This window comes from Melospiza melodia, chromosome 1, assembly GCF_035770615.1.
Source record: "Melospiza melodia melodia isolate bMelMel2 chromosome 1, bMelMel2.pri, whole genome shotgun sequence".
NCBI classification, from domain to species: Eukaryota; Metazoa; Chordata; class Aves; order Passeriformes; family Passerellidae; genus Melospiza; species Melospiza melodia.
Genome location: NC_086194.1, coordinates 114036607 through 114061809, shown reverse-complemented (window position 1 = coordinate 114061809; position 25203 = coordinate 114036607). Strand labels below are relative to the sequence as shown.

The following is a 25203-nucleotide window of genomic DNA, read 5'->3' as shown; positions in this document are numbered from 1 at the left end:
TAATGGTGTAGCAGATCAGCTTTAGGCTAATAAACTTCTCCAAGCTATAATGGGATGAGATACACCCTCCATTTGGTGCAGGACCTCTGTATGTGAGCTGCTCCCTGCTCTTTCTGGCTTTGGCTGCTCCATAGGCAGCTCTACATTCCCCAAGGTGTGTCAGCCTGAATGTTTGAAAAGGGAAAATGAATGGAAGGAATGTCTTCTGTCTGAGGAGAGTCTGTCTGCATAGAAGGGAGGAGTAATTAGTGCAAGTTGGGTAACAATCCTGGAGCCTCTCCAGCACATTTTCTGGTAGTCCCTGTGGAGCCTTCCTTGGTATCTTGAATGATACACAGAACTGGCTTGCTCTGAACTTAAACTATGAGCCTGACAGTGAAGAGGCTGCTGATGGAAAGGGTGACTGTACATATGGACTGATGTGCTTAGTAATTAAAAATAATCTTTATTATAACTTAAATGTGATAGGAAATATGGTGAGTACAAATGCCACAAAACTAAAGAAAAAAAAAAAAAGTAGTAGATACAAAAGGACACCTTGAAAGAATTCAACTGATGGGACATGTGTAGTATAAAAACCATAACATGGCTATTCCACCTTCTGCAAAAAGAGTTTATATTCCTCAGTAAACAAGTAAACATTTTGCAGTGTACAAAATGTACTTCTTTAATTAAAGGAAGAATATATATATTTATAAATATACAGATATGTACATTCTTGTAACATTCACAGTAAAAAAAACGAAAACAAATGACCCCTGCCTGCCAAAGTGTTTGGCTCACAAGGTTTCCTCTTGATGTGAACTGTTTGCAATATTTTCTATGTTGTCTATGCAAATTTGGATACTTCAATTGACATCTAAATAGCATTTCATGCATAATGAACACAGTACAGGAACACTCTTCTGTTAAATTCTGTTCACCTCCTCTGTTACCTTAAGGCTCGTAATCAACAGTTTGAAGCACTCGCTGTCTTTCAGCCTTGCAGTGCAGGGAGGGGGGTGCATTCACTTCCCCCTCTGTTTATTACTGCCTCCGAGGTCCACTTGAGTTTGTTCTGTTCTTTATATGGAAATCGCTCTATAGAAACTACGCTCCTCTAATTAGAAGGTACAAAATCCAATCCTGCCTGCAACTGCAGGACAAAATGGTTCTGGGGACTTGTGCAATTAGCGGTATTCACTCCTCCTTCTCAGAATAAATAAATGCTCTTTACCTTTTCATTTAGTTTTCAGAAACCTACATGATTGTTTGATCTCCCTCAGAAATTGCTGGATTAATGATGGTTTGCTGCTGGAGGGCAAGAGAAGGGAATAAAAGACCAGTGGAGGCATTTAGAATGAGTCACCAAAGTGATGCCTCCCAGGGTTTACATCACGCTGTTTCTCAAGGCAAAACTTGTAGAACTTTCCTGTATTTCAATTCCAAGACACAACTGAGAAAGCTGAGCAGCGTTTCCTGCCGCTGGAGTGTTGCTGGGGACACTGCATGGCAGCAGACACTTCATTTGGGATTCAAGGGAAAACTTTGCATGCCTGTTCAGGTGGCCTTCTGATTGTCCTTGATAGATACGGTATCACACATCTCAAGCTTTCACAACAACTTCAAGGAAGTAAATATAATAGGAAAATATATGGAGATGCCAAATTCTAAAAACCTCACAGAAGTCTGTTGAGGCTGAATAACTGCAATTATATAATTTGTTTAGAATCAGTCAAGAAAGTATTGTTCCTCAGCATCCAACTGTTCCATCGTGAGCTGCAACGAGGAGCCAATAGGAATCCTTAAGCTGGATTTTAGATTTTGCTTTTCTTGAAGAAGTCTGTAAATTGCTACATTTTGGAACATTCTCATAGCATTCTTTAAAGTCTTCCTTTTGTTCCCCACACTGAAGTGCAGCTCCATCCTACTTTAATGCCTGTTAAATATTAGCAGGTTCTTTTCCACCTAAAAAGCTGTGGCAGCTTCAGTTCCACGGCGGCTTCCAACTTTAACAAATTCCCGGGGAAATTTGTCCAGCTGTTCGTATGCCAGTCTCCCATCTTCACCTGAATGCAAAATGATAAAGCTTAATAATGCCTTATGTCATTCCCCTAGAACATTTAAATACTGTTAGAAGGTACTTATTGGCCAGTAACTTCTACTCCTTCTTAAACTTTATCTTGTTAGAAGCAATTTCAGAAATTATTTGGAAAAGTTAAACATGCTCTGAATGTTCAAACTATTTTTTTTAACTTCCCATGTAACTTGTTTGGTTATCTAAAGCCAGACAGAAGCAGATGTGGCTTATATGATGAGTTGACAGTATCTTGCACACTTGTACTGAATGACCTATTGTGCTTCTCAAGGTCTCAGCTGCTGCTGTGATGTACTTGAGGTAAATGTTTATCCACTTCAACCTTGGAAAATATAAAGTTTATCCACCTCCCACTTCCTGGCACTTTAAAGAAGTGAGTCTATCTACAATGTTACTTCTATACTGCTGAAAATGAGGAAGCAGTATGTTTGCTAAATGTTATTGTGTCTTTCAACCCCTTTTTCCTTAGCTACTGCCATCTATATGCACTTCCACTAAGACAGCATTGAGCCTAACGTGTTGAACTGGCAATAATCAACCAAAAATGGTCTCTGTATGTTGTCCAGAAGAATGGCAGAACAATCAGTTTTCAAGTGTCCTTGGGCTAGTTGTTTTATAATCTGAGCAATAACACGTCCAACAGCAGACTGAATTCCTGCTGAAGTGGTGAATGGAAGAGAGCATATTTGAAGGGTTTGCATAATTAAAATAACACAAGGACACCTCCCCCACGGAGTAGAAATTCATGCCTAGCTGAAAGGCCAGAAAAACACAATTTTTCCGTGCCACTGAAGTACTGGTGCCCAGAAACTGTGCAGATTAATTATCAGTTCTTTCTGTTTCTCCTTTTCTATCCTTCCTTTTGCTACTTCCCCCTCCAGACTCACACAATTCAATTTCTCTTTTTAGCTCATTTTCAAAATGAATGATTTTTAAGAATGTGTATTTTCTAACTTGTTTAAGTCACTCTGTAAAGTTCTATTTCAATTTACAGTCTCACATTGACATAGCTCAGATGTCTTACATGCTGCTTTGTTCAAAAATAAAATTAAATATTGCTCTAAACCAGGCAACTCACCAAGGGAGAGCAGGGTTTCGGACGCCACTTTTCTGATCTCTTCATTGTCAGACTGGCAGAGCGTGACCAGCATTTTAATGCTCTCAGTAGCCTGGGAAGTGCAAAGAGAACTGCATCAGCACCACACAGGACACTCTGGGGTTTTTCCACAACCTTGCATGTAAATAGGAACCATCCTCTGCACTGCCCTTCCCACTGCAAGCAAAGGGCTTTGGTGGAGGCAGGAGGAATGGGATTTCCCTGAGGGGAAGCATTTGGAGGAGGTGTATTTTCTGCTGCTGGTGTGGAGCCTTCCTAATTTTCCTACCCTATGCACTTCATACATAAATCTGACAGACCACCTATGTCTGCCACTTCTGACTGTAGGATAGGTGATGGGCTGTGGACCAAGGCCATAAAATGCCAAGGTAGGGGTACAGCAGGGAAATGAACAGGAGACAGGGGTCTAGCAAATGGGTTTCCTATAAGGCATGTAAGCCTGTGCTCACGAGTATTTGCAGACTTCTGCCTTGCCTCTGCTATTTTTGGGAAGAAAGCAAGGAATAATCCTGTTCTGTGATACAAAAATGTCAGGTCTTTGGGGAGAGCAGCTGTCATAGCGTCTCTGGCTGGCTATTTAATACTACAAGAGAGATGAGTGAAAGGAAGGGCAGGTGCTGCCCCAGTGTGACACACGGAAGAGGCACTGAGGCACAGAGTCAGCATTTGTATGAGCCCTGTCGATCCAAGGGGCACAAGGCCTGGGCTGCATGCTCTGAATGAGGGCTTTGCTGCCACAGCCATTACACCTCACCCCCTTGCCTTCGGTGTGGCCACTCGTGTGTGACTCGGGGTGAGGCTGCACTGCTGACTACAGCTCAAATGCCTGAGAGTGATGGGGCACAGCCACACAGAGCTTGCTGCCATCTGAAAAAAACCTCAGAGATTCACTGGGCCCTTTGCTTAATCCACAACCAATTGTGGATTAAACTGCCCTGGGTTACCCCATCCACAGCCACCTATCCATTGTAGCATTTCCATCTCTGAAGTAATAACTTCCAGCTTCAGCTTTTGCTTTGAAGATTCCAAATGATGATACTTTCCCTCAGCAGCTTTTTTGCTCAGCCATTCTCACTATTCAAGACTCACTGGAGCCACACTGCTCAAGTTAAACTTGCCTACCTCCAGTTCCCACCACTGGTTCCTAGTCTGAGTTTTCCTGAGCGATCAAAAACCCCACTGCACCTGCATGCAGCAGAGATGTAATGTCCCTCAGCATTGCCTCTCAGGGATGCCTCCTAGCTTCTCCTTTAAGGGAAAGGTTTTCTCATATTTAAACAATATTGGATTATGTGTTGAATGGCATCAGTTGTGACTGGGATGAAGCTACAGTTTAGAACTGCCTTCCAAGGGACAGACTAGAGGGAGAAATAGTCAGTCCAAAGTGCATCAGTCTCATGGAACATATTTTTTGCCCCAGCAGCCACCCATACCAGCCAGGCTTGGGTGGCTGCTGTCTCCCATGGCTCTATACAACCAAAACAAAAGTGCATTTTCCCATCCTGTCACAGGCTGGAGTGCAAAGATGGTACCAGATGCTAGCTGAAGCTGCAGTGCCCAGATATTATGACCAGTTATTTGTCACAAAACAAGCTGTGATCTCTCTTCTCTACCACTGCAGCCCACATGCATTAGAGCTCATTTTATCCTGGGAAAGCATTTTTTTATCCTTCTCAGTCAGTACTTTACGGATTAACATTTTTTCTCTTTGTGATGTGGAACTGAGTCTCCTGAAGTCAGTATGAGAGGGAGGAAAAGATGATATGCAAAAGATAAAACTTTGCCAAGGTCACAGAACCCAAGTGTTTGTGGTTTAGAAGGTTCTAAACAATTCTCTTTATCTGAAAAAGGATGGAGCACAGCAACAAAACAAAAACACTACTGCTGCTGTTATTGAAATTTCTGTTTTGTTGTTTGTACCTATCAGATGTCCTTTCAAAAACAAAGCCAAGCACCACAGTGTGTTCCTTGTCTCTTACCTTGAGGTATCTTAGAGCCAAGCAAGCTGCTTTCTGCAGCTGGAGGTTGGGCTGGGTTAGTGCTTCACAGTAGTAAATCAATGCCTGAAAACAGATAAAGAAGAACAGCAATGAAAATGTCTGTGCTTCCACAGAGAAGGGTGGAGCATGGAGGTATTGCTACCCTGTTAAAGGACAGCAATTGCAGCCTGCCTCCCTGGCAGGGAGCATGTGGGATGGCACAGGTGGGATAATTCCCTACAGCAGATCCAGGCCAGACCACCAGCCATAGATCAGCAGTCTCAGGGCAGCTTTTGGTGAGGAGAAGTTCATATTAAAGTGAGATGCACAATCTGGCACCTTTGAAGGCCTTTCACCATACATCACCAAAGAGCTTTGAATGGGCTTTGGAGTCTAATATCTCAAGAGGTGGCCCTTGGGATGGTCTCTTTAATGTAGGGATAATAATGAACTAGTTGGTATAGACCCTAGGGAGACTTAACATAATTATTACAATGTCAGCATGAGCTGCTAGACCAGTTTACTGCTTGACCCTAGAAATTAGCAGCTACTACTGAGCAGCAAATCTCAGCAGCACTCGGCTGTACAGTGAATCCATCTGCAGCATAATTCATAAAGCTGCATAATACCCTCACAGAAGCCACTCTGTGGTCCTTCCTGCAGGCAGTGGACCAGGTATCAGCTACACATGTCTGTTCCAGGAGAAGGTTATATCTGCCCTGAGATGCTGCCTCTAGGAAGCTGGGGATGGTAGAAGGATGGTATGAAATACCAAGAGGCTGCAAAAATGGAAGATGAAGTGGGAGGGCAAGCACAGAGGGGACAAGAAAAGCAAAGACTTTTTCTCTTCCCTTTGCCTTCCTTCTGCCACTCTTCCTCTTCCAGCTGCCTTTTCTGTTGCTCTTTCCTGACAGAGAGCAAGATGGATAGTAGGGAAAGGTCTGCCATGAAAGGGTAGGAGCCAATCCCTAATTTCTTCTTACTCCTCCTTATACCCTCTATTTAATTTCTGTGCTTAATCTGGCCCTGCTTGTTGCATTTGGTATCAGAGATAGACTCAAATCTTAGGTCTCACAGCTGAGCTGTGTTTGTCCAAGGCAGTCCGTCCCCTCTGGAAATGCTGGGAAGTTCCATAGATGACAGACTCCTCTGGAAAAAAAAATCTGAGATCTACACCTTTGCATGTGGTGGGGACTGTTACCTTGAAGCCTTGGACTGAAGGCAAGTCTGAGACAGGGCAGCAGGAATGCTGAAGTGTGGAAGACAGCTGGAGTGCACAGCACTCAGTAAGTATTTGCAGTTTTGATTGGTACCTGTTTAGCGTAATGACAGGTACAAGCAGACTGGCATAAAGACAGAAACAGACCTTCATATGTGCAGAAAAATTAGACAGGATATCCCTCTGGATCAGTTTAAATCAAGCTTGGATCAGTTATTTTAAACACACAGATATTTGAGACATGCAGGTAGAAAAAGTCACGATGACACAGGTCAGTCATGTGACAGGTGATTTTCTGCCACTTACCTTCTCCCTGAAGTGCCTGTTTTCTGCAGTTGCTGTCAGAAGTGATGCCACAGTCTCACTGACTTCATTTTTATTTTCATTGAGAAGTAAAGCCAAAGCTCTTAAAACTTCCTGCTGTGGTGGAAGGTTATTGGAGTTTATTTTGGACACGTTGTGCTGCAGTTTTCCGTCTTTCACTGACTGCAGCACCTGAACCACAGATGCTGGAAGTGCAAGAAAAAGGTCTGTGTTACTTTGTCCTCTCAGCACTTTGGATTGATCCTTTCCTCACTAGCAATCCTTGATTTATACTACACACACTGAGGATACAAAAATATTCCCATCTGAGCAACTGCAGCATGGCAGTGTGTCTGCATGGGGAATTGTCTGGGCTTTAAGCTGGGCCAGTTTCTCAGACCTTCTTCAAGTGAGGAGGAGATGACTAGATGGGCCCAAGTGCAGCACTTAGGCCTACCCAGAGCTACAAGCAGCCCTGTCAAATCTTTGCTTTCTGCTGGAAGATGTCAATTCTCACTCTAACAATTGAGACTAAATATCCTTGCCAGGGTATTGACTTTCAGAGCATCTTTATGAGAGCTTTTCCTGGAGAGATTGATGCCTGCCAACAAGAGCTAGGGCTAATATGTTTCAGAGGTGAGTTGAAATGTCATTTTGCTTCCAGGCTTTTGAGCAAAAGCTCCCTCGTATGCCCAAATAAAAAGGAAAACTAGGCAAGGTTCCTCAAACTCCCTCTCAAACAGAGAAGACAACTTGGCTTGCCAGGGACTGCTGTTCAGCACACTTTGTGCAGCATCTGCTTCTCTCTTTAGCTCTTGGTGGCAGGGCCTGCAAAACTCTGAGGTGCTGTGATCCCTGAGAATTGCTCAGCACTTCTGGAGTTGTCTCCATAACAGGTGATGAAAGACCAAGACATCATCTGTCACAGACATATTTCATGAAAAATCCTTTTGCTAGGATTTTTTTCTCCTGAGAAGCTGAGGCCTCAGGAACAAAATGTAAACAATGGTTATCTGCTGCTGAGGAATGCAACAGGTCCATCTTTGATTGGTCCATGTTGGTTGTTTCTAATTAATGGCCAATCACAGTCAGCTAGCTCGGATTCTCTGGTCAGTCACAAGATTTTATTATCATTCCATTCCTTTCCTTTCAAGCCTTCTGATGAAATCCTTTCTTCTATTCTTTTAGTATAGTTTTTATATATAATTTTATTTTAATAGAATATATATAATAAAATAATAAATCAGCCTTCTGAAACATGGAGTCAAGGATTCGTCTCCATCCTGGGACCTCTGTGAACCCCACCACAATCATCCAAGGTGTGGGCACAGAAAACTTCCCAGACCTTGGGCTCAGCCCACCACATCAGCCATTCCCTGAAAAACAGTGCTTTCAAAACAGTTTTTTTCCCATTTGAATATGGAAATAGGATTGACTGAGGGTCTATCTGCATCAGCTCCTTTCCCTTGACATGCACAACAGTTCACGTGCATTCACCTAATAGCCAGGACACTTCTTTGTCTCTTTTCTCTCCTCCTTTTGTAAAGCCAGCCTCAGGGCTGGACTGCCTTGTGTTGAGCTCAGAAGGACAGGGGTGTACTCCCTAAGCAGCCAGCAGAATTTACAACCCTACCTTCTTTGGCGAGTTGCAGCAAATAGCTCCCAAGGTCACTGACGCTGTGGCTGGCAAAGTAGCTGTAATACTGAAAGACAGTGATGGTCTCGGAGGACATGCTGGAGTAGAGCACGGGCTCCGTCCGGTCCAGGATCTGAGACACCAGGATCCTGAAGACTGCAGGAGGCCATGGATAAAGGCACAGGTTAGTGAGAGCAAAAGCTGCTGGCAAAATTACACAATCTATTTCAAAACTGGAAAGAAAGAACCTCATCTGCAAGGCCAGATAAGTGATGTTTCTAAGTGATGTTCTCAATGTTTCTAAGTTCAGCTGTGGTTAGGTTAGAAGCTGGACAGGCCTTCTCCCTGTCTGGGTCTCATTGCCAGAGAATTTCTTTGTAAGGACAAACCTCTGCCAGTGTACAGATGGCTAGTGCAGCTCCCTGGTCAATCAACAGAGCATCATTTCTAGCTGAACAATATCCTGCATCATAACCCCCTCTCCACATGCACTGCCTGTACATCCCCACAGTGCCTCTGAGGCAGGATTTGGCTTTGCTATTTTTCATGTTCCTGCACTAGTGTGGCATGCAGAAAGCTAGTCTGAGGCACTGCCTGTGAGAGCTGTAGCATGGAGCAGGAAGGAGAACACTGCCCTGTGTAGGCACCCACACCTGGGCAAATCAGCCTCCATCCCCATTCTGTCCAAGTGAGAGCTTGGTATACATAGCTGGAATTTGAGGTGTGGCACATCCTCCACCAGACAAGAACCTGTGCTCAGACAAACTCACTTGAATGTGGATTAATTTCAATCCCAGTGCATTGTAATGGGTGTGGGAATTATACAGATACACAAAATTAAGTCCAAGGATTCCTGATTTACTGAATCACTTACAAACCTGTATTTTGGAATAGACTTTCTTTCTGGTTAGCTCATAAACCTTAAAACAGTATTTTCTTTTCTGTTAACCTCTCCTTTTTTTATTATTTGGGGCCAAACTGTTTCAAGAGTTGTAGCAATAGTTTTCAAATGAGATCTTGGAACTATGGCCAAACAGATCTCCGAGGGGTTGGAAAACAAAGCTCAGTAAACAACTGTTCTCCATTGTGACACATTTTTTTGCAGCAGTTTGTACCTGTTTCTGCAAGTCCTGGACACTCCTCATTCACAGTGGTGGCAAAATTGATATCCAACTGCTTCATCATCTTGTCTGCAGAGGTGTGATACACTCCTGCAGGGCCAGTACACTTCATCCAGAAAGCCAGCAGTGACAGCTTCTTGTGGAACTCTGGAATTGCTGGGGAAGACAAAATGAATAATGAAACAAAGCCATGCTAGAAACATCAGCTTTGAAAAAAGAATAAAGGACATCTCACCCAATCCCACTGATCAACAGTTACTGTTTGCTGGGTCTCCCTGAGCCATTACTTTCATGAGCATGACCAGGTGCTCACCGCAGGTTTGTAATATGTTTTTTCTGTTTCCCATGGCAATGTGAGAAAATTTGCTCCTGATCCAGTTCTTGGCATTGATGTCCCTTCCTCTTAAATAGCACAAAATACTAGGGGAACACCACAAATGGTCTGGACAAGTTTGGTCCCTGTCCTAGCACTAGACATGGCTTCAAGTAAGTCATTCAGTTTTTGCCCCAATTTTCTGATATAGCAAATACTCATTGTAGTATTTACCCATCCTGCCAGAGCGTAACTATGTGTTTATCAAACTCTTCCATGTATTAAAATAGATGCAAAAAGAAAAATAACTTAGAAGTTCTCCATAGAGACCACTAAAAATGAAAATGTTCAGGAAGTTGTATTACGCCTTTGATATTGTAATGCAAATTGTGCCTTTCCTCAGGAAAGAAAGGTGGAAGAAGAATTTGGGTCTTCAGAGGTGGAAGTATCCCTAGCCCATAACACCAATGACATCTGTCCATCTTCTGCACATCAGGTTGGATAAGTGCTTTCTCTTCTCACTTGCATTTCAGCACTGAGGGCAGATGCAGGTGACACCTGCCTTGCCTGCTGCGTCTCCTGGTGACCCTGAGCCAGCCCTTACTACAGTGGCCCCTCCTGCACTGCTGGTGAGCTCTGCACAGTGATTATTTCAGCAGACACACATGCCCAGGCAAATCCTTGTCAGAAGGAAAGCCCCTAAGCTGTTTCTTACCATCAGTAAGAGAGGTGATGTTTCCCAAGTTCTCAGTGCTGATCTCGGCAATATTCTCCACCACGAGGATCTGCCTGGACAGCTTATCCAGGAGGTCTCTTGTCACAAATGGTGTTTTACTGGAGAACACAATTTGCTGGTGAAGACAAATGGGAAGAGGCAAAAAGGAGTCATTGAACCAAAAAGAAACCCAGCCTCAGAAAAAACAAAAAAATTCCAAAACACCTGAAGTGCAACAACAAATTCATTGCCTGGAACTACAGGATCTCCTTAACTTAAAAAAAAATTTTGTTGTTGGGATATTTTTTGGTCCTAGTTGATATGCATCACTGCTTGTACCTTCAACATCTACATCCACATCCAGACACCTGAGAATCCAAGTAGCCATTTGTGAAAGTAATTTCTGATTTACACACTCCACAAAGCTAAAGAAACCCATCACCACGAGACTTAAAGCCAGGCAAGAATATTAGTCTGACTTTCACACAACGTGGGCCATAGACTTTCAGGACAACCCTGTACAGGGGAAGACCACAAGTTGCTCTTTCTCTATTCCATTTCAGCTTTGATCAATTACTTAGGTGCCTTTATTAATTTTATTAATTAATTAATCCTTGCTAATACTCCCTGCTGCTGCTATCTACATCTTCTTCAGCAGTTTATGTAAATAATATTCATATCAGATCTGCTGTGTATGTGGATGTGGTTCAAGTTCACCTTGCTCACCTGCATATTTACTGTATACTCTTGTATTGAAACCAAAAAACCTCCCTTTTCCTCATAGTGTGAGTCAGCAGAGTTTCCGGCTCAGCACTAAGGGTGCTGGAATCAGGCTCACGCTCTCCTGCTTCAACGAGCTTTTGGGAAAATAAAGCTAATTATAAATAAGATGGAGGAGTAAAATAATTGTGACAAGGAAGTTGCAGCATGTTTTGATTTGTCAGGAAAATCCTGATAACCTCACTTACTGAATGTTTAAATTCACATTTGCTGTGCATGAGCTCTGAAAAAAAAATCTACAGAAAAGCACCTCTAGTTGTGAGCACGAACTGACAATTTTGATGTCCCAGAGGAGCTGTCTCATGCTGCCTTCACCGTGCCTATTGCAGACAGAATCTCTCTGCACCATGTGCAAAAATTCATCTCTGCTCTTGAACGCTGCAGGCTCATCTGGGGCTCAGTTAAACAGTGGAGATGGGGTTCCTGTTTTACCCCTGAAGACACAGGTTGCTTTAACTGGGAACTGACTTCACTCCCAGCAAAGCCAGCAGGAGTATGTAACCCAGAGCAGGGGATGCCCCTGTCCCCACTGCCCTGCCCCTCAGCCCTCCTGGGCAGCTCGTGCCAAGCCCCCCTTAGTTCACAGGTCAGGTCTGCTCCAAAACCAGCCAGGATGGAAACGATGGAGGCACCTCTGGCTGGGGTCAGGGTGTCACCATCCAATCCCAGCATGGTGTCTGTGCCAGCCCTGAGCTCCCACTGCCTCGCAGGAGCAGCGCTGACCTTGCCAGCCTGCAGGCAGGAAGGATTTAAAATAAATGCCCAAATGAGGCTGGGCTGGTACCTGAATGAGCTGGGTGCAGTACTGCAAGTGCTTAACTATGGTTATATCCAGGCTGTCGTTGCCTGTGGTCAGGGGCAGAGGGCTGCCAGCCACGCTGGTGCCCACGCCCGTGTCCTCGGTGAGAGCTTCGCTCAGGTGGCCTCTGGCTTCTGGGTGCTCCGTCCTGTAACTGGGGAGGAGGCAGGGAGGAAGAGGAGGTCAGTGCAGGGCCAGCAGCTGCCACAGCAGACACACACCCGCACCCACAGCCCCATTCACACACAAGGGGATGAGCAAAGAGCACGGCAGAAGAGCTGAAAGTGCACAGAAACCTGGTGATGGGCACATCATATCACAAAGGAGCAGGGCTGCCCTGCCTGGGAACAGGAGGGACGTGCCCATCCAGGGGACAGACCTGTCCCCTGACTGGCTTGCCCTGAGTGATGTGATGTCCTCAACAGCAAGGTCTGTCGTGGTTACTGTCCCTTGGTGGTGACAGCTTTCTCCCATCTGTGACGAATCACCTGCCCAGTCACTCTGGATTAAGAACCGTGACAATTTGTACCTTCCCAACCACTGAGCTGCTAAGAACAGCTCTGTGCTTGCAGAATCCTCCTGCTGTCATTTAGGTTCATTGCAGAAGGAAAGGAAAACCACTGCTGAAGTTAGAGACATGATGTTTTCATATGCAGTTTTAGACACAATGTGTACAGCTTACTTTGCAAATTGTTTCTGCAAGAGTGTTGAGCTAGTCTTACTGTGTTTTAAATCATTATTTCCAATATTGTGTTGCTGCACAAATGATCCTCCCCATGTTTAAATGCAAAGCCTGAGGTCAGTCCCCAGATGGCAAGTGTGTTTGGCTGCAAGTTCAGAAGTTTCAACACTTGCAGTCTTTACACTGAGTCACACACTTACACATCTAAAAATGGAAGCGGGAATCTGCACTGTCTGGGGATGAGCCAGAGGGGAAAAAAAGAAATTTTAATTTCTATTTTAACGGGTTGAAGCTAGATCCTTAAATCAGCACAGACCGGACTGAGGTCAGGGTGCCAGTTCAGCAAGCAACACAATTTCCCAATTTTTTTTTCCCACCAAGTCTTATTCTGGAATGGGGACATGATGGGAACAGCACGGTGGCTGCTCACTGCACTCAAACTGCTTTGAGCAAGCTGTGAGTAGTACAGCTCCCTGGCTGGAGAGCACAGGCAGGGAGGGAACTCTGTTCCTTTCTCTTTTTCCAGCTCTAGTGCCGCTTACGTGCCTGCTGGGCATCGTGTCAGCTCAAAGGAGGCAAACATGCTTTCAAGATCTAATGATTTAAGCACAGCATCTTAAAGTCACACAACAATGGCAGGCCACGGCACAACACCACAGCTTTTTTTGTTTTCTCTTTTTTTGCTTTTTTTTTTTTTTCTCAGAAAGACCAAAAGTGATGAAAGAAGGGCAGGTGACACGCAGGGCCATGAACAGAGTACCAGTCATCACTCTTACATTCCAAAGGCAACCTACATCATGCTGCTTAAATCTGGCCCTGTGTTATTGTTACTGACAAGCTTAATCCACTGCAAAGACTCATTCGGCTAGAGAGAAAAGACAAAGGGAGGGGGGAAAAACCACAGAGGAATTAGTAATTACATCCAAGGAAAGCCAGGTCCAAACCTATGTCAAGGAAGAGGCTCTGCCAGTATTGATGTCAGCCTAATTTAATTTACCCTTCTCCTCTGGAGGACAGATTGCATATATTTCAACAGAGGAAAAAAAATGGTCCTGGAAACTAAAGATTTTGTATGCAGCATCCATGGGGAGCCCTCTGACCCTAAAACTCATCAAGGATTAGTCAGTCTTCCTTGAATAAATTGTGCACCAGGATCCCCTGTTAGTGACAAAGAGCCAGGGTGTCAGTTTGGCGTAAGCACAGCTGGCAGGTACTACAAACTTACCTATTCTTCTCAATCTCAGTATCTGAAAATACCGAGTCTGCACCTCCTCCACCATTACAAACCTCCACACCACCACCATCCTCATCATCAAAGTCAGAGGTGTTCAGGAAATCAAAGCTTTCTAAAGCACTTTCAACTGTTAGACTTAAACTGGAGGACCTGCTTCGGCTTACTGCTGGCTTGCACTGCAAAGGCAGAACGAACCAATGAAAACCCCAGGTATTAGCTACTACAAGAAAGATAAAAAAAAAATTGATAAAGCTTAAAACTTCAAATTCTTCATTTTATTTTTAAAACTTCATTTTATTGGGTGTTTCATTTCAAGCCTTCATATTCATAGCATATACAATCAAAGCCTGAGAACTGGAGAAAGCCTTTCATTCTTCCTCCCCTCCTCATGCTACCCACTCTCTTCCCCAAAGGAAAACCCTCAAAGGCAAAATTCAACATGTTTTATAGAAATGAGAAGAACTTCTTGAATCCAAGTTTCTCAGCTCTCGGCATTTTGCAAAAGGAATGAAGGGAATTAATGCAATGGAAGTTGAAAGGGGAAGGCACATTCCTTAATTGCTGTTCTAGCTACAGAAGCCAATTTATACATATCCAATGGCACTACCTGATTTATTCCAGACGTAACTCTAACAGACCTTAGCCAGGAATGAATTTCATCCCATAGCTGCACATTTATTAATGGAATGAAAGGAGTTTTGTGGCCTTTGAAGCCAAATGGATTATCAAGGAAAAGCCAATAAGGTATCAGATTCCTAGGTGACAGAGAAAGGCAGTATTGTAAGTCATAAATTAACAGTGCTAGAGAGAGGAGGGAAACCATCCCCACCTCACTGCAGGGAAGAAACGCAAAGGAACCTTGCTGTTGCTGTAGGAAGTATGAAATACCCTGGCCCCATGTGGCATTTCATCCACATGTGCCCTCAGAATTTCTTCCAGGGTTATCCTGAAGAGTCAGATGTAACTTGAGGGATCATCTCCATTGGTTGGTGAAATGACTTCAACATCTTTCATACCATGTGATTATTTATCAGAAACAGTCATGAGCCACTGGTGTCATTACACAGGCCACATCCTCCAGTCCCAAGCAGGAGCCATGACTTTGTCTCAGCTCACAGAAAAATGCACTGGCCTCTGAGGAATTCAGATCCAGCACCAGCTGCTCTAGAGCTGAAGGGAGCTGGAGTTCCATTTGTAATTCATTTGCACACAATACTAATGGTAATACACTTGCATTTAGGATGTCTGAGTCCTTAAACTGACTGTACAGTCAATAGCTGATCAGACACAATTCCCAACACAACTGTGATGAGGATGAGTGCTGTATCCTGCTTCTTGTGCAGCACCAATGGTTTCAGCTTCCATTTCCTTCAGGGCTTGGTAGTGCAGCTTCTTCAAGCAGACAGGAACAGCAACATGTGGGCCATTTTCTCTGCTCATCCAATATGGCCAGGAGAGGTTTCTTCAGCCACAGCTGGAATCCAGCTCAACCCTTCTGCATGAGGAGCCCTTTTCTGCATGGCTGCTGGTGATGCTGAGTGCCAGTCTGTGAGCTGATCAACAGGTGACACCCAGACTTCCACAGGTCTGAAGAGGCATCCATCTCGAGTGTGCAGGAATCCTGTCTGCACACATCCATCCTCTCACCCCCATCCCATGTCTGTCTGTTTGTAACTTCTGATCAAAGCAGCCTAAATAAAGAGTGTCTCTCTGCCCTTTGGATAGTCATCCTCTTGTACCAAGTTAGAAAATAATAGTAATGGTACCTTTGCCTGCTCAAACCTCTCTAGGAATAAATAATGCAAGGAATGGAGGCTGCAGGCTGTCAAAAAAAGATGCTTAATTTGGAAAAGTACCATGCAATGGAAATAAGGAGTTTAACAAAGTTTCTTTTAAAAAGATAATGCAGAAGAATAAATGATTCCCTGCTTCTTCCTCAGCCATATTTTTGAATAATGAGGCTTAAATGACTAGCAGACCAACTTGCATATGAATATGAAGCATTTGAAATGATTATTCCCCATATAATACTGTTTGCAGAGTAACGTGTCACGAGTTGTTATTCACAGGGGAGATACAAGTAACAGTGACCTGCAGTAAACATATTAACAACACACATGCAAACCACTTTTCTTCTGATTTTTAACATTATTCTCTGCATCTTGATGTGATGACAGGATGTCTTTCATTATGAAAATGGAGGAGGGGAAAAAGGAAAAGGCCATGCCGAGGTGACATGGGGGACAGCAACCTTCAGTGACACTTGTGCTTCTAAATCCCTTTGGCAATTTAGAAAATTCAGCTTGTATGGCTACAAGGCCTGATCCTCAGCTGGTGCAGTTTTGCACAGCTCCATGCAGTTCAGGGGCAGTATGCTAAAGTACACCCACTGAGGATGTGACTCATAGATTTCAAAGGCAGAAGGTTGGCTATATTTGATCCCCAGTATGGCACAAGCAATGGGTTCTCAAGAGGTGATTCACAATGGTTCACAAGGCATTCAGGGAAGGGTATAATTTAATTACCCTTCTGTCACAGCACCTTTTTCTCTTTCCCCCAAGTTTTGATAAAAGTTCTGTTGCTTGAGGACACAAGGCTATGACAAGCACATTGCTGACAAAAGTTTAAAAATGCAACATTGTGAAAGGATGCTCCAAGCAGGAGCAAATCTACTGCTACCAGGGAATTCTACTATTCTCCAGAAAGCCTACTTTGATGTTTGCGAGGCAGGCAAGGAGTTTGTACCTGCTCAGATTTTCTTTAGGGTAGCATTTTCTGAAATTGTACTCACTTTTAGGATGTCATCTAGATGCATCACTTCTTGATCCAGGTCCTGAAACTCTTTATACTGCTCTTTATGTGGCTCAAGAGCTAAGAGAAGCCCTTGCAAGGCTTCCTCAATGCTTCCATCGAGGTAAGACTTATATCCTTCTGATTCCCCACTAATGGATCCCTCACAAGGCAGCCTCTCTGGGGTCAGGGGTGTCTCTGCTGATGTAAGCCTTTTGACCAGCTGCTTTGTGATGTTGCCCTCATAGGTATCCAGCTCCACAGGCTTGAGTTCTGAGCCTTCATCCGTGTCCTGCAGGAGAGACACCGGGACGCTCGTTTCCACAAAGATATGATCGCTCCCAGCATCAGAGACCTTTTGGCAAACTTCAGGAGCTGCCCTGGGGGTGTTCTTGCTCTCAGCCACCGCTCCCTCTCCGTGGGACAGCAGGTCCTTTGGCTCAGCAACAGAGTCTCTGCGGGAGTCGCTGCTGCTACAGTCTAGGCTGGAGCTCTGGGAGGACCCCAGGGCTCGGTGCTGGCTGGGGGTGGCAGCGATGTCAGGGCTGGAGCTGACGTGAGCACAGGAGGACTCTGCTGAGTTGGCAGGGGGCACAGCATCTTCATAAGGCAGGTCACCAAAAGTGAAGGAGAGAGGCCGCTTCTCAGTGGCCGCTGTGCCATTTTCAAAGACTTCATCTGGCAAATTCGACTGAAAAGATAATAGGGAGAAAGTGTTTATCAATCAGCATTTGAAAGAGGAAAAAAATAACAGCATGTGCCCAGGAAAGAAAAAGGCAAGGCAAAAGATTAAAGAAGCATTCAAGACTTGAGAGATGGAAAGAATATTTCAAATCAAACTTCCGCTTTCATCTGGCACAGGTCCTCAATTTCAGCAAGAAAACTTCTGGAAAACCTGGGCTCTGCCATGCCTCTGCTAAAAAGAGAGCTCTAGGAAATGATCTCCAGAGAGTCATGAAATCTGCTCACCCTACTATATCCTCTCAAACTGCATTTCCAGTGCACTGCTCTAGTTCCTGTATCATGGCTCTTTTTAATAAGATTGTACCTTGTCTGCATTTTCCTACTCATTACAGATTTCTGTTCTACTTATTTTCTGACTTCTAAAGTAGTAATTCGTAAAATGTAACACAGTTTGCTCTAAGTTTCTCTAGTGTCATGGTGGTTAAATGGTGATAGTACTGTGCTATTTCCTTTTATTCAATGTCCTGCACATGGCATGGATGTCTGTAACAATTGTTGAAACAGAGTTATACAGGAGTTCTCTCCAACATGAGTTTCTGTTAAAATGAGTCAGCCAAATTGGTGGTGTTTCATTAAAGAAGCAAAACCAGCCTATGCAGACTCCAGACTTATCAGGGCAGATATAGATACATATGCTCATCTCTGACTGACACATGGGGAAAAATCACTATAGGAGTCACAACCTGCCTATCTAACCTACAAACCCTGCTTTGTTATGTGGCCAGCTCATGGAAATGCATGGCACAGATGGAAGGCAACTACTATTTTGCTGACAATTTGCTGGAAAGAACTGTAGGCATCCACATGTTGTTAAGCTTAAGGGTTAAGTGTCCAAAACTTGAAATTTTTTTCTAGTATTATTAGCAGCTTTTGTCCCTAAACATAATCATAGCCAAAGGTTTATTTCTTCTTTTCTTTGACATGGGTGTGCTTTTAGCTTCTGAAAGTCATGTTACTAGGCAAATGTAGAGCGTCAATCAGTGTAGCAGGTGATCTTTAAGAACACTGGTGGCTTGTACTCCTGCCCTGCTCTCTGCCCACAGACAGTTGACTTCTGATCATTATCTCTGTAGAAACCAAGAGGAATTTTGATTTAATGGGAACTGCATGGGCTCACAGTTATGCCCTGCCCTCTAATCAGTCAGCAAAATGAGCGAGTTGCAACAGAGAGCGACACACAAAGCATGCGTGGGAACAGAAATGCCACACAGGAACTGAAAAAATCCTTCACCAAACAAAAACCAGGACTCACATATAGCTCTAGCCCTGCTTTTGGGCTTAGCCTGAGCGATGGCAGGTCACTAAAAGAGCGACTGCGGCGAAGCTTGTCAAAGAAAGTGTCTTGAAGAGCATCTAAGATTGTCAACTTTGGCCTGTCTTGCAGGGGATGCAGCCATTTCTTCAACAGTTAAAGCAAAGAGGGTGTGAGGAAGGGCAAGTTAAATGAATGCTTTGCAGCAGAGTACTAAGTTACAGGCATGGGATGCAGCACTTGCAAAGTTAATCTCTGTACAGATGGCCTGATTAAGCATTCAGAATTCGATTCATGCAAAATGCAGGAACACCCTGTGAATATCTTCAGTACAGGGGCAAATTTTATCACAGGATACTTAAAAATACTTGTGCTATAATAGTTGCTTAACTACTGTTGCAAAATGAAAACACATTTTTTAAAGATTATTCAAGCATCACAGCAGTCAGGCAGGAAGGATAGGTATGCATTAATTGGCCACATAGTTTCAAAGATGCCAGGATCATAGTCTCCTTTTTTTAGGATTAGCAGCTAGGAATGCACTTGCTTTATAAGTATTTGTAAGGGTAACCTGCTGGAACCAGGGCAAAAAAAGCTTAGACATGTAAAGCAGTGAAATGTTTGCAGTGTTTGAACTGCTCTAAGGTTTCTCATTACATAAACACGAGGCCAAACAGAGCTTACAAAGAATGAGTGGTCCTTGAAGGTTGGTGTTTCAGGAGTGCCTTGGCTGTACATGGACATTCTCCTCTGGAGAGCAGATGCCTTGCTCACATTTCCCGTGGATGGGGTCAAATCTTCAACATCAAAGGGGCTACGGATACACAAGCAAGAGGGGAGAAAATAAAAGGTTGTTAGGCTGAGCAAGAGGGACTTTCAGGTCCATAGAAAGCATTTTTGAAAGGGTGGTTTATTAGCACATCAAAACCCAGAGGTAGCAAGTTTTTAAACTGAAGTGTTTAAAGAAAATGTTGTTAATTAGACAGCAGTCTCAGAAGTGTGGTTTTTGGTTCTGATAAAAGTGTTCCCTCAGAAATAATTTCTGTAGTGTAGGCTGATGTTATTCTTCTCACATGAAAAGTATTCTTGAATTTCAGTTGCCAAGTGTCACACATACTAATGAGAAAGGTGCTCAACTATTAATAGAGCTGTTGCATTGTAAAGGAAACCAGGAGCTGTTATTGCTGGCTTCATGTTTATTGCATTACAAGAAACAGCACACATGATTGTAAAAAGTTAAATGCATCATGCTTCTTCAGAAATGACATTTACTTATTAAAATGCAGTGAGAACTGGGTTTGTATCCTAAGGCTACCAGCTCACCTATGCTGACCAATGTGAATAGAAAACACCAAGACACTTACCATCACTCTTGTGGTGTATGAAGCACTTAAAAGCCAGCTTTTCAAGATGGGCCAGCTCCTGAACTTTGCTATGCTAGTGTGAATCCATAATCCATAGAATGGTTTTATATATATATATATATATATATATATATATATATATATATATATATATATATATGAGGACTCAGTTATATCCCATTTTTAAGCTTTGAAGTAAGCTTTGGGCAATTCTGAGATCTATCATCACTAAGCAGTTCCCATACCTTGTAATGTCAGTTCTTACCAAACCTAATTTAACAGCTGAAACTAGGCACAACCCTTTTCACCACAGGAAAAGCAGGCAAACTGTGGCTGACCATGAACTATTTCTCATACACCAAACTTAGGCCACAGTTCCTTCACAATCTTCCTCGGCAGGGAAAAATATCGAGAGAACTGCCCACATGGATGAACCATTTTTCTTTGATTGAAGTTTTACAGCTGATTGATTGATTGAGTGACCAAGGAGTTCTACTTACTACCAGGTGATCTCAAGGTTCAGCTTTACTGTGCCAAGGTCATTAATGTCTACTGCAACCACCTGAGGCCGGGCTGCAAACAGGTCTTTTGTCTCACAGGTTACACTTCCCACAAGGATATGAGTAGCAAGTCCTTTAACTTCTGTGACCTGTAAGAGATGAGAACAGGATATTTAGGACCACAAAAGGCATTGCAACCCCTAATCCCAAAATAATAGTTTTGATTGTCTGGCCTGGCCTCCTTGCCAAAGAGCTTCTAAAATATGATTGTCTGTTGCATTACTTAAGGAAAAAAAAATCTGGGTTTGGTGGTGGTTTTGTTTTGGTTTATTTTTAGGAAATGCATAGTTGCATATGATCATGATTCCATGTTTTCTTTACGTTTTTTATAGGAGTCAGAAGAGGACAACCATACTGGCTCAGACCAAGGGGCTCTCTAGTCTTGTATTTGATCTTTTGCACTAATGATAACCAGAGCCCAAGGGAAGAGTGAGAACAGGGAGGCCATAGAGTGTCCCAGCAGTTGACAAATTCCTGACTGGGAATCTCCTGATGTAACTTGCCTAATTAATAATTCCCAAGGGAGCTCTCTTCTAGGTATTTCTCTCTTGTAACTCTGAAGCCATGTAATTGTTTGCACCAAGGATGGCCTTTGGTGAGGACTTCTACAGATCTACTGTTGAGGAACAACCTCTGTGTATGTTGTTACAGTAGGAGTAGAGCACTATTCATATTTAGAGATATATTTGCCTGGGAATTCAGAGTGACAGTTCCATATGCAGCTCCTACACAAATCAGCCTTTGGCTGTTTGCTTGAAAGTCAGTTCTTGAGCCTTTTAAGTGAAAGTGTTTGGACAGAGTCCAAAACGGGAAGAGAATATACACATTAACCTTAATAATACTGGGATTCTTGTGTACTATAAAAAGGGGTTCTCTCCTAACTTTCCACCTTAAACTTATGTGTTAGATTGAGGAGAGTGACTCACCATGTGTCACAACTTGCCTTTCATTGAAAACCTACTGTCTCACACATCTGGGATTATTTTGGTAGTGGGTTTTGTAATCACCTGCATGTTTTTTCATAAAGTCTTTGCAGTGTCTAAGAGGGCCATTTCCCCTAAGACTTTCAAGACATTCTTCTGTTTAAACTTCCTAACCAGGGACATCTGGAATGGTTTCTAGGAGCAATTTCTAGACAGGGATGAGAGAATGGGTATCTCTAGGTTGAAGGCTTATGGAAAAGAAAGCATATGGACTTCCAGTCAGGAGAAAACCGTGTTGGGACGCTGAGGGCAATGAAGATATGGAACAGTGATGAAAAGACTCCAGTTTGGGAAGAAAATCTCTCCCACAGCTCTCACAAATGGATTAGTCTTGTAGTATCTAAACTGGACAATACTACAGCACTTTAGTAGGTGTGTCAGAAATACTAATTATGGCTCGTTTCTAAAGAGTTTAATGATCTGCATTTGTGTTTTTGCTGATGGTGCATGAGAAGGCAGGCTCTTGACTCCTGCCTTGCTTGCAGGCAAAGGAGTCAGCATGCATACCTTAATGGAGATCAGTCCAACAATGAGAGGGAGGAAAACCATCTCTTCTCCATCCCAGCTTTGCTTGCCATTCACTTCTATCTTGCCTTTCAGTTTCCAGCGCTGGCGACCGTAACGCATGAAAATCTGAAAAAGAAAAATCCCCTCATTATTGGAAAAAAGGCTCCCAGTATTACCAGTTAGATTGTGCCTGGGCCAGTCTGACCCTCGCTGCTGGGCCAAAGGCAGCAACTGCGGTGTATCACCCCAGAGATACCTTGGCTTGCTGGTGGTTGCAGCTGGGCACCGAACAAGTCCAGGCTTGTAAGGGACCCCGTTACCTCAGGAGGAATAGCTTCAGGCGATGGTGAAGAGAAAAAGGAGAGGATTCTGCTGGAGGGTTTAATGTCCAGAGGTTTATTCCATGGTTACAGAGGTCTGAACGTGAGGACCTGCTCCAACAGAATCCTGACCGCATGGTCTGATCACCTTTTAAGCTCAGGGACAGGGGGAGGGGAGGTACAGGTGAGCCACCAACCAGGTGGGAGGGGCAGGGTCTCAGGGGAAGATGACACCCAGACAGGCCAATGACCCCTGGGCCTGAGTGGCATCCTTTGAACTTGACCAACCACACGACGCCTTGCTGGAATGTTAGGACTCAGTCAGCATGGGGGCAAGGGGGAAGGGAGAGAGTATAGGCACACCTGGGAAAGTGACCTGGAAGGCCAAAATGGGACAATACAGCACACCACAACACCTCATTTTCTTGAGAAATCTGTTCTCATGATGCACAAATATCAGAAACAGAACTGGGGAAAGAGTCTGAGAAAGGCTGAAAGAGTTAGGTGGCGTAGGTGCTGCCCTTCCACTTCCCATCGAGTCAGAAGGAAAAATCTACTGGAGGATCTCTATCTCTCAGCTCTTCTAATTGCTCCTTATGGTAGTGAACCCCTCACCCAAGTTTTTAACTACATGTAACTTGATGACTCATAACAAAGCTGCAAGGCATTTAATTCCACTTACAGGGAAAGTGGCAGGGCAAAGGAGATTTAGGAGGGCAGGATGAAAGCACCAGTGGTCTATCCTAACATCTACAGCTTGTTGGAGCATCTGCCTTTCCAGCAGGTAAGCTTTTGGCCAGTCCCCATCAGAGATCTCCCAGCTGTGAGGTTTTGGCTGTCTGATGACGGAAATGAATGACATCCCTACTGCAGTAACCCACTTTGAAGCATCAAGAGCAGGAAGACCACTTTGGGCCAGCTGGGAGACACCTGCACCAACTAATAGACCCCACAGAGGAAGCAGGAGTCATTTGTCACAGGGAATGAGAGTGGGAACAAAAGAATCTATGATCAAGGCAGCTAGGAAGTACTATACTGGTTGGAGGGATTCACTATCAATCCACTGCAAATTTCTTGCAAGGTTAGTTCTGTTCTGGTAGAGCTTTTATTTTAATCCATCTCTAATGAACACACTCCTGATGATCTCTATTGAAACACTGCAATGACCAGAGATCCTGATGCAGCCTCACAGCAGGTAACACCTGGGTCTTGAGAAATGGTTATTGTGTCTTTCTGCCACTGAGCTCTATGATGAAGTAGAGCCTATGCATTCAGTAAAGGATGCTTGCAAGGATGTGTTCCATTTGCCCTACGTGTATGGGGCATATGATTTTTTCCAGGGGAATTTGAAACTTTTGTCAAAAATAAGATTTTTAAAAGTAAAAAAAAAAAAAAAAAGCTCAAAGTTCTTCTAACAGCTATCACTCAGTTCTCTGAATGTAAAATCCAGGTCTTCTGACAGATGCCCTGACAAAAGCAGACATACAGAGAAGGCAAGGTTTTTCAGAGCATATATGGGAAAAATAATAGCTGTTCATTGAGGTGCTGATGTGAAAAGGTTTTATCCATCGTGACATAAAGAGCAGCACAGTTATGCCTTCCTTTTGATTCTTTTGCTATTTAATACACAAATCGATGCAGACATACCTCGTATTGATCTCCTGGGCAGAGCCGAGCGAAGCCAGCCAGACCTGAGAAGGAAAGACACAGAGGGGATGTGGGAGGGCTTGGGCTGCCAAGCGTGGCTGAGCCCAGAAGTGGGGTGCAGTGGAGTGCCCAGGGCCACCAGTGCCACACTTGGACAGAAGAGAGCAACACTCTCCTGCAGCCCCCCAGCTGATGTTTATATTCCCCTCTTACTGCTGCCTGTGCACCCTCCAAGACAACCCACCATCTTAATTTTCTATTTTCTTGTTTAATTTGTAAAAAATTCATTGGGCTGTGGTTTCTTGCACATGAAAGATTTATACCTTCCATCTTTTTTCCCTATTAGAGCCTTATGTTTCCTTTCATATAGTAACAACAGAAAAAGGAGAAACACCTTCCTGACATCATCTGGCTTCAGACCCTCAGCTGAGAGCCCCTCCCATGGCGAGGTGCAGGCGAGCTGCTGATCCCCCTGCAGTGCTGCTCAACGCTGTCTGACCGAGCTCCACACTTCAACACAGATCCCTTTTTAGCACATCCTCAGAGAGGCACAGCAAGCAACAGGGCCTCCTTCTGCTTAGTGTTTCCATAACATTATCATTCCCATAATAGCTGAGTGTCTTTCAATAGTAAGTGCATCACAAAATATGACTGGCATCTGTAATACCAGATTAATCCCATTTTTCCCCAGAGTGGGAGAAGTAGCACAGCAAAGCACTTGTGATCTATGTTTGGTTTGGGGGTTTTTTAAGGTAGGACATAACAATGCTATTTTTATATCAGCACTATGCATATGAAATGAAAGTTTCCTGAGGCTCCACACTGAAATCCAAGGGGAATTACCACCCCTCTCCTGGCCTGCTGACCTGCTTTCCTACAGGATTCAACTGGTTGTTTTTCCCACAGAGGGAGCTTCTCCTTTCTCACAGATTCCCCTCAGTATGCAGCCATTGCACTTGTTTTGGTATAAAACCTTCCCCAGCTTTGCCTATGTGAGCCTAAATCTATGCCTCTAGTGTTGCAGTGCCCAAAGAAAGCGTCTTAAGGCCACATACAAAGCC

At 43.8% G+C, this 25203-nt stretch overlaps 1 protein-coding gene across 4 annotated transcripts in view; it reads right to left on the bottom strand.

The window, feature by feature from the left end:
* Positions 1 to 429: 429 nt before the first annotated feature.
* The window catches only part of RIPOR2 (RHO family interacting cell polarization regulator 2), a 69364-nt gene continuing 44590 nt past the window's right edge, over positions 430 to 25203 (bottom strand). For all 4 annotated transcript variants that reach the window (XM_063164884.1, XM_063164895.1, XM_063164904.1 and 1 more), the window contains exons 9-22: positions 24143 to 24186; positions 22176 to 22301; positions 20626 to 20774; positions 19446 to 19575; positions 16767 to 17456; positions 13967 to 14151; positions 12045 to 12213; positions 10481 to 10616; positions 9447 to 9608; positions 8329 to 8487; positions 6699 to 6901; positions 5174 to 5257; positions 3156 to 3246; positions 430 to 2048 (exon numbers count right to left, since the gene is read on the bottom strand). In XM_063164884.1, coding sequence (XP_063020954.1) covers positions 1948 to 2048; positions 3156 to 3246; positions 5174 to 5257; positions 6699 to 6901; positions 8329 to 8487; positions 9447 to 9608; positions 10481 to 10616; positions 12045 to 12213; positions 13967 to 14151; positions 16767 to 17456; positions 19446 to 19575; positions 20626 to 20774; positions 22176 to 22301; positions 24143 to 24186 — 2429 coding nt within the window. In that variant the 3' untranslated portion in view covers positions 430 to 1947. The remainder of the gene's footprint in view (positions 2049 to 3155; positions 3247 to 5173; positions 5258 to 6698; positions 6902 to 8328; positions 8488 to 9446; positions 9609 to 10480; positions 10617 to 12044; positions 12214 to 13966; positions 14152 to 16766; positions 17457 to 19445; positions 19576 to 20625; positions 20775 to 22175; positions 22302 to 24142; positions 24187 to 25203) is intronic.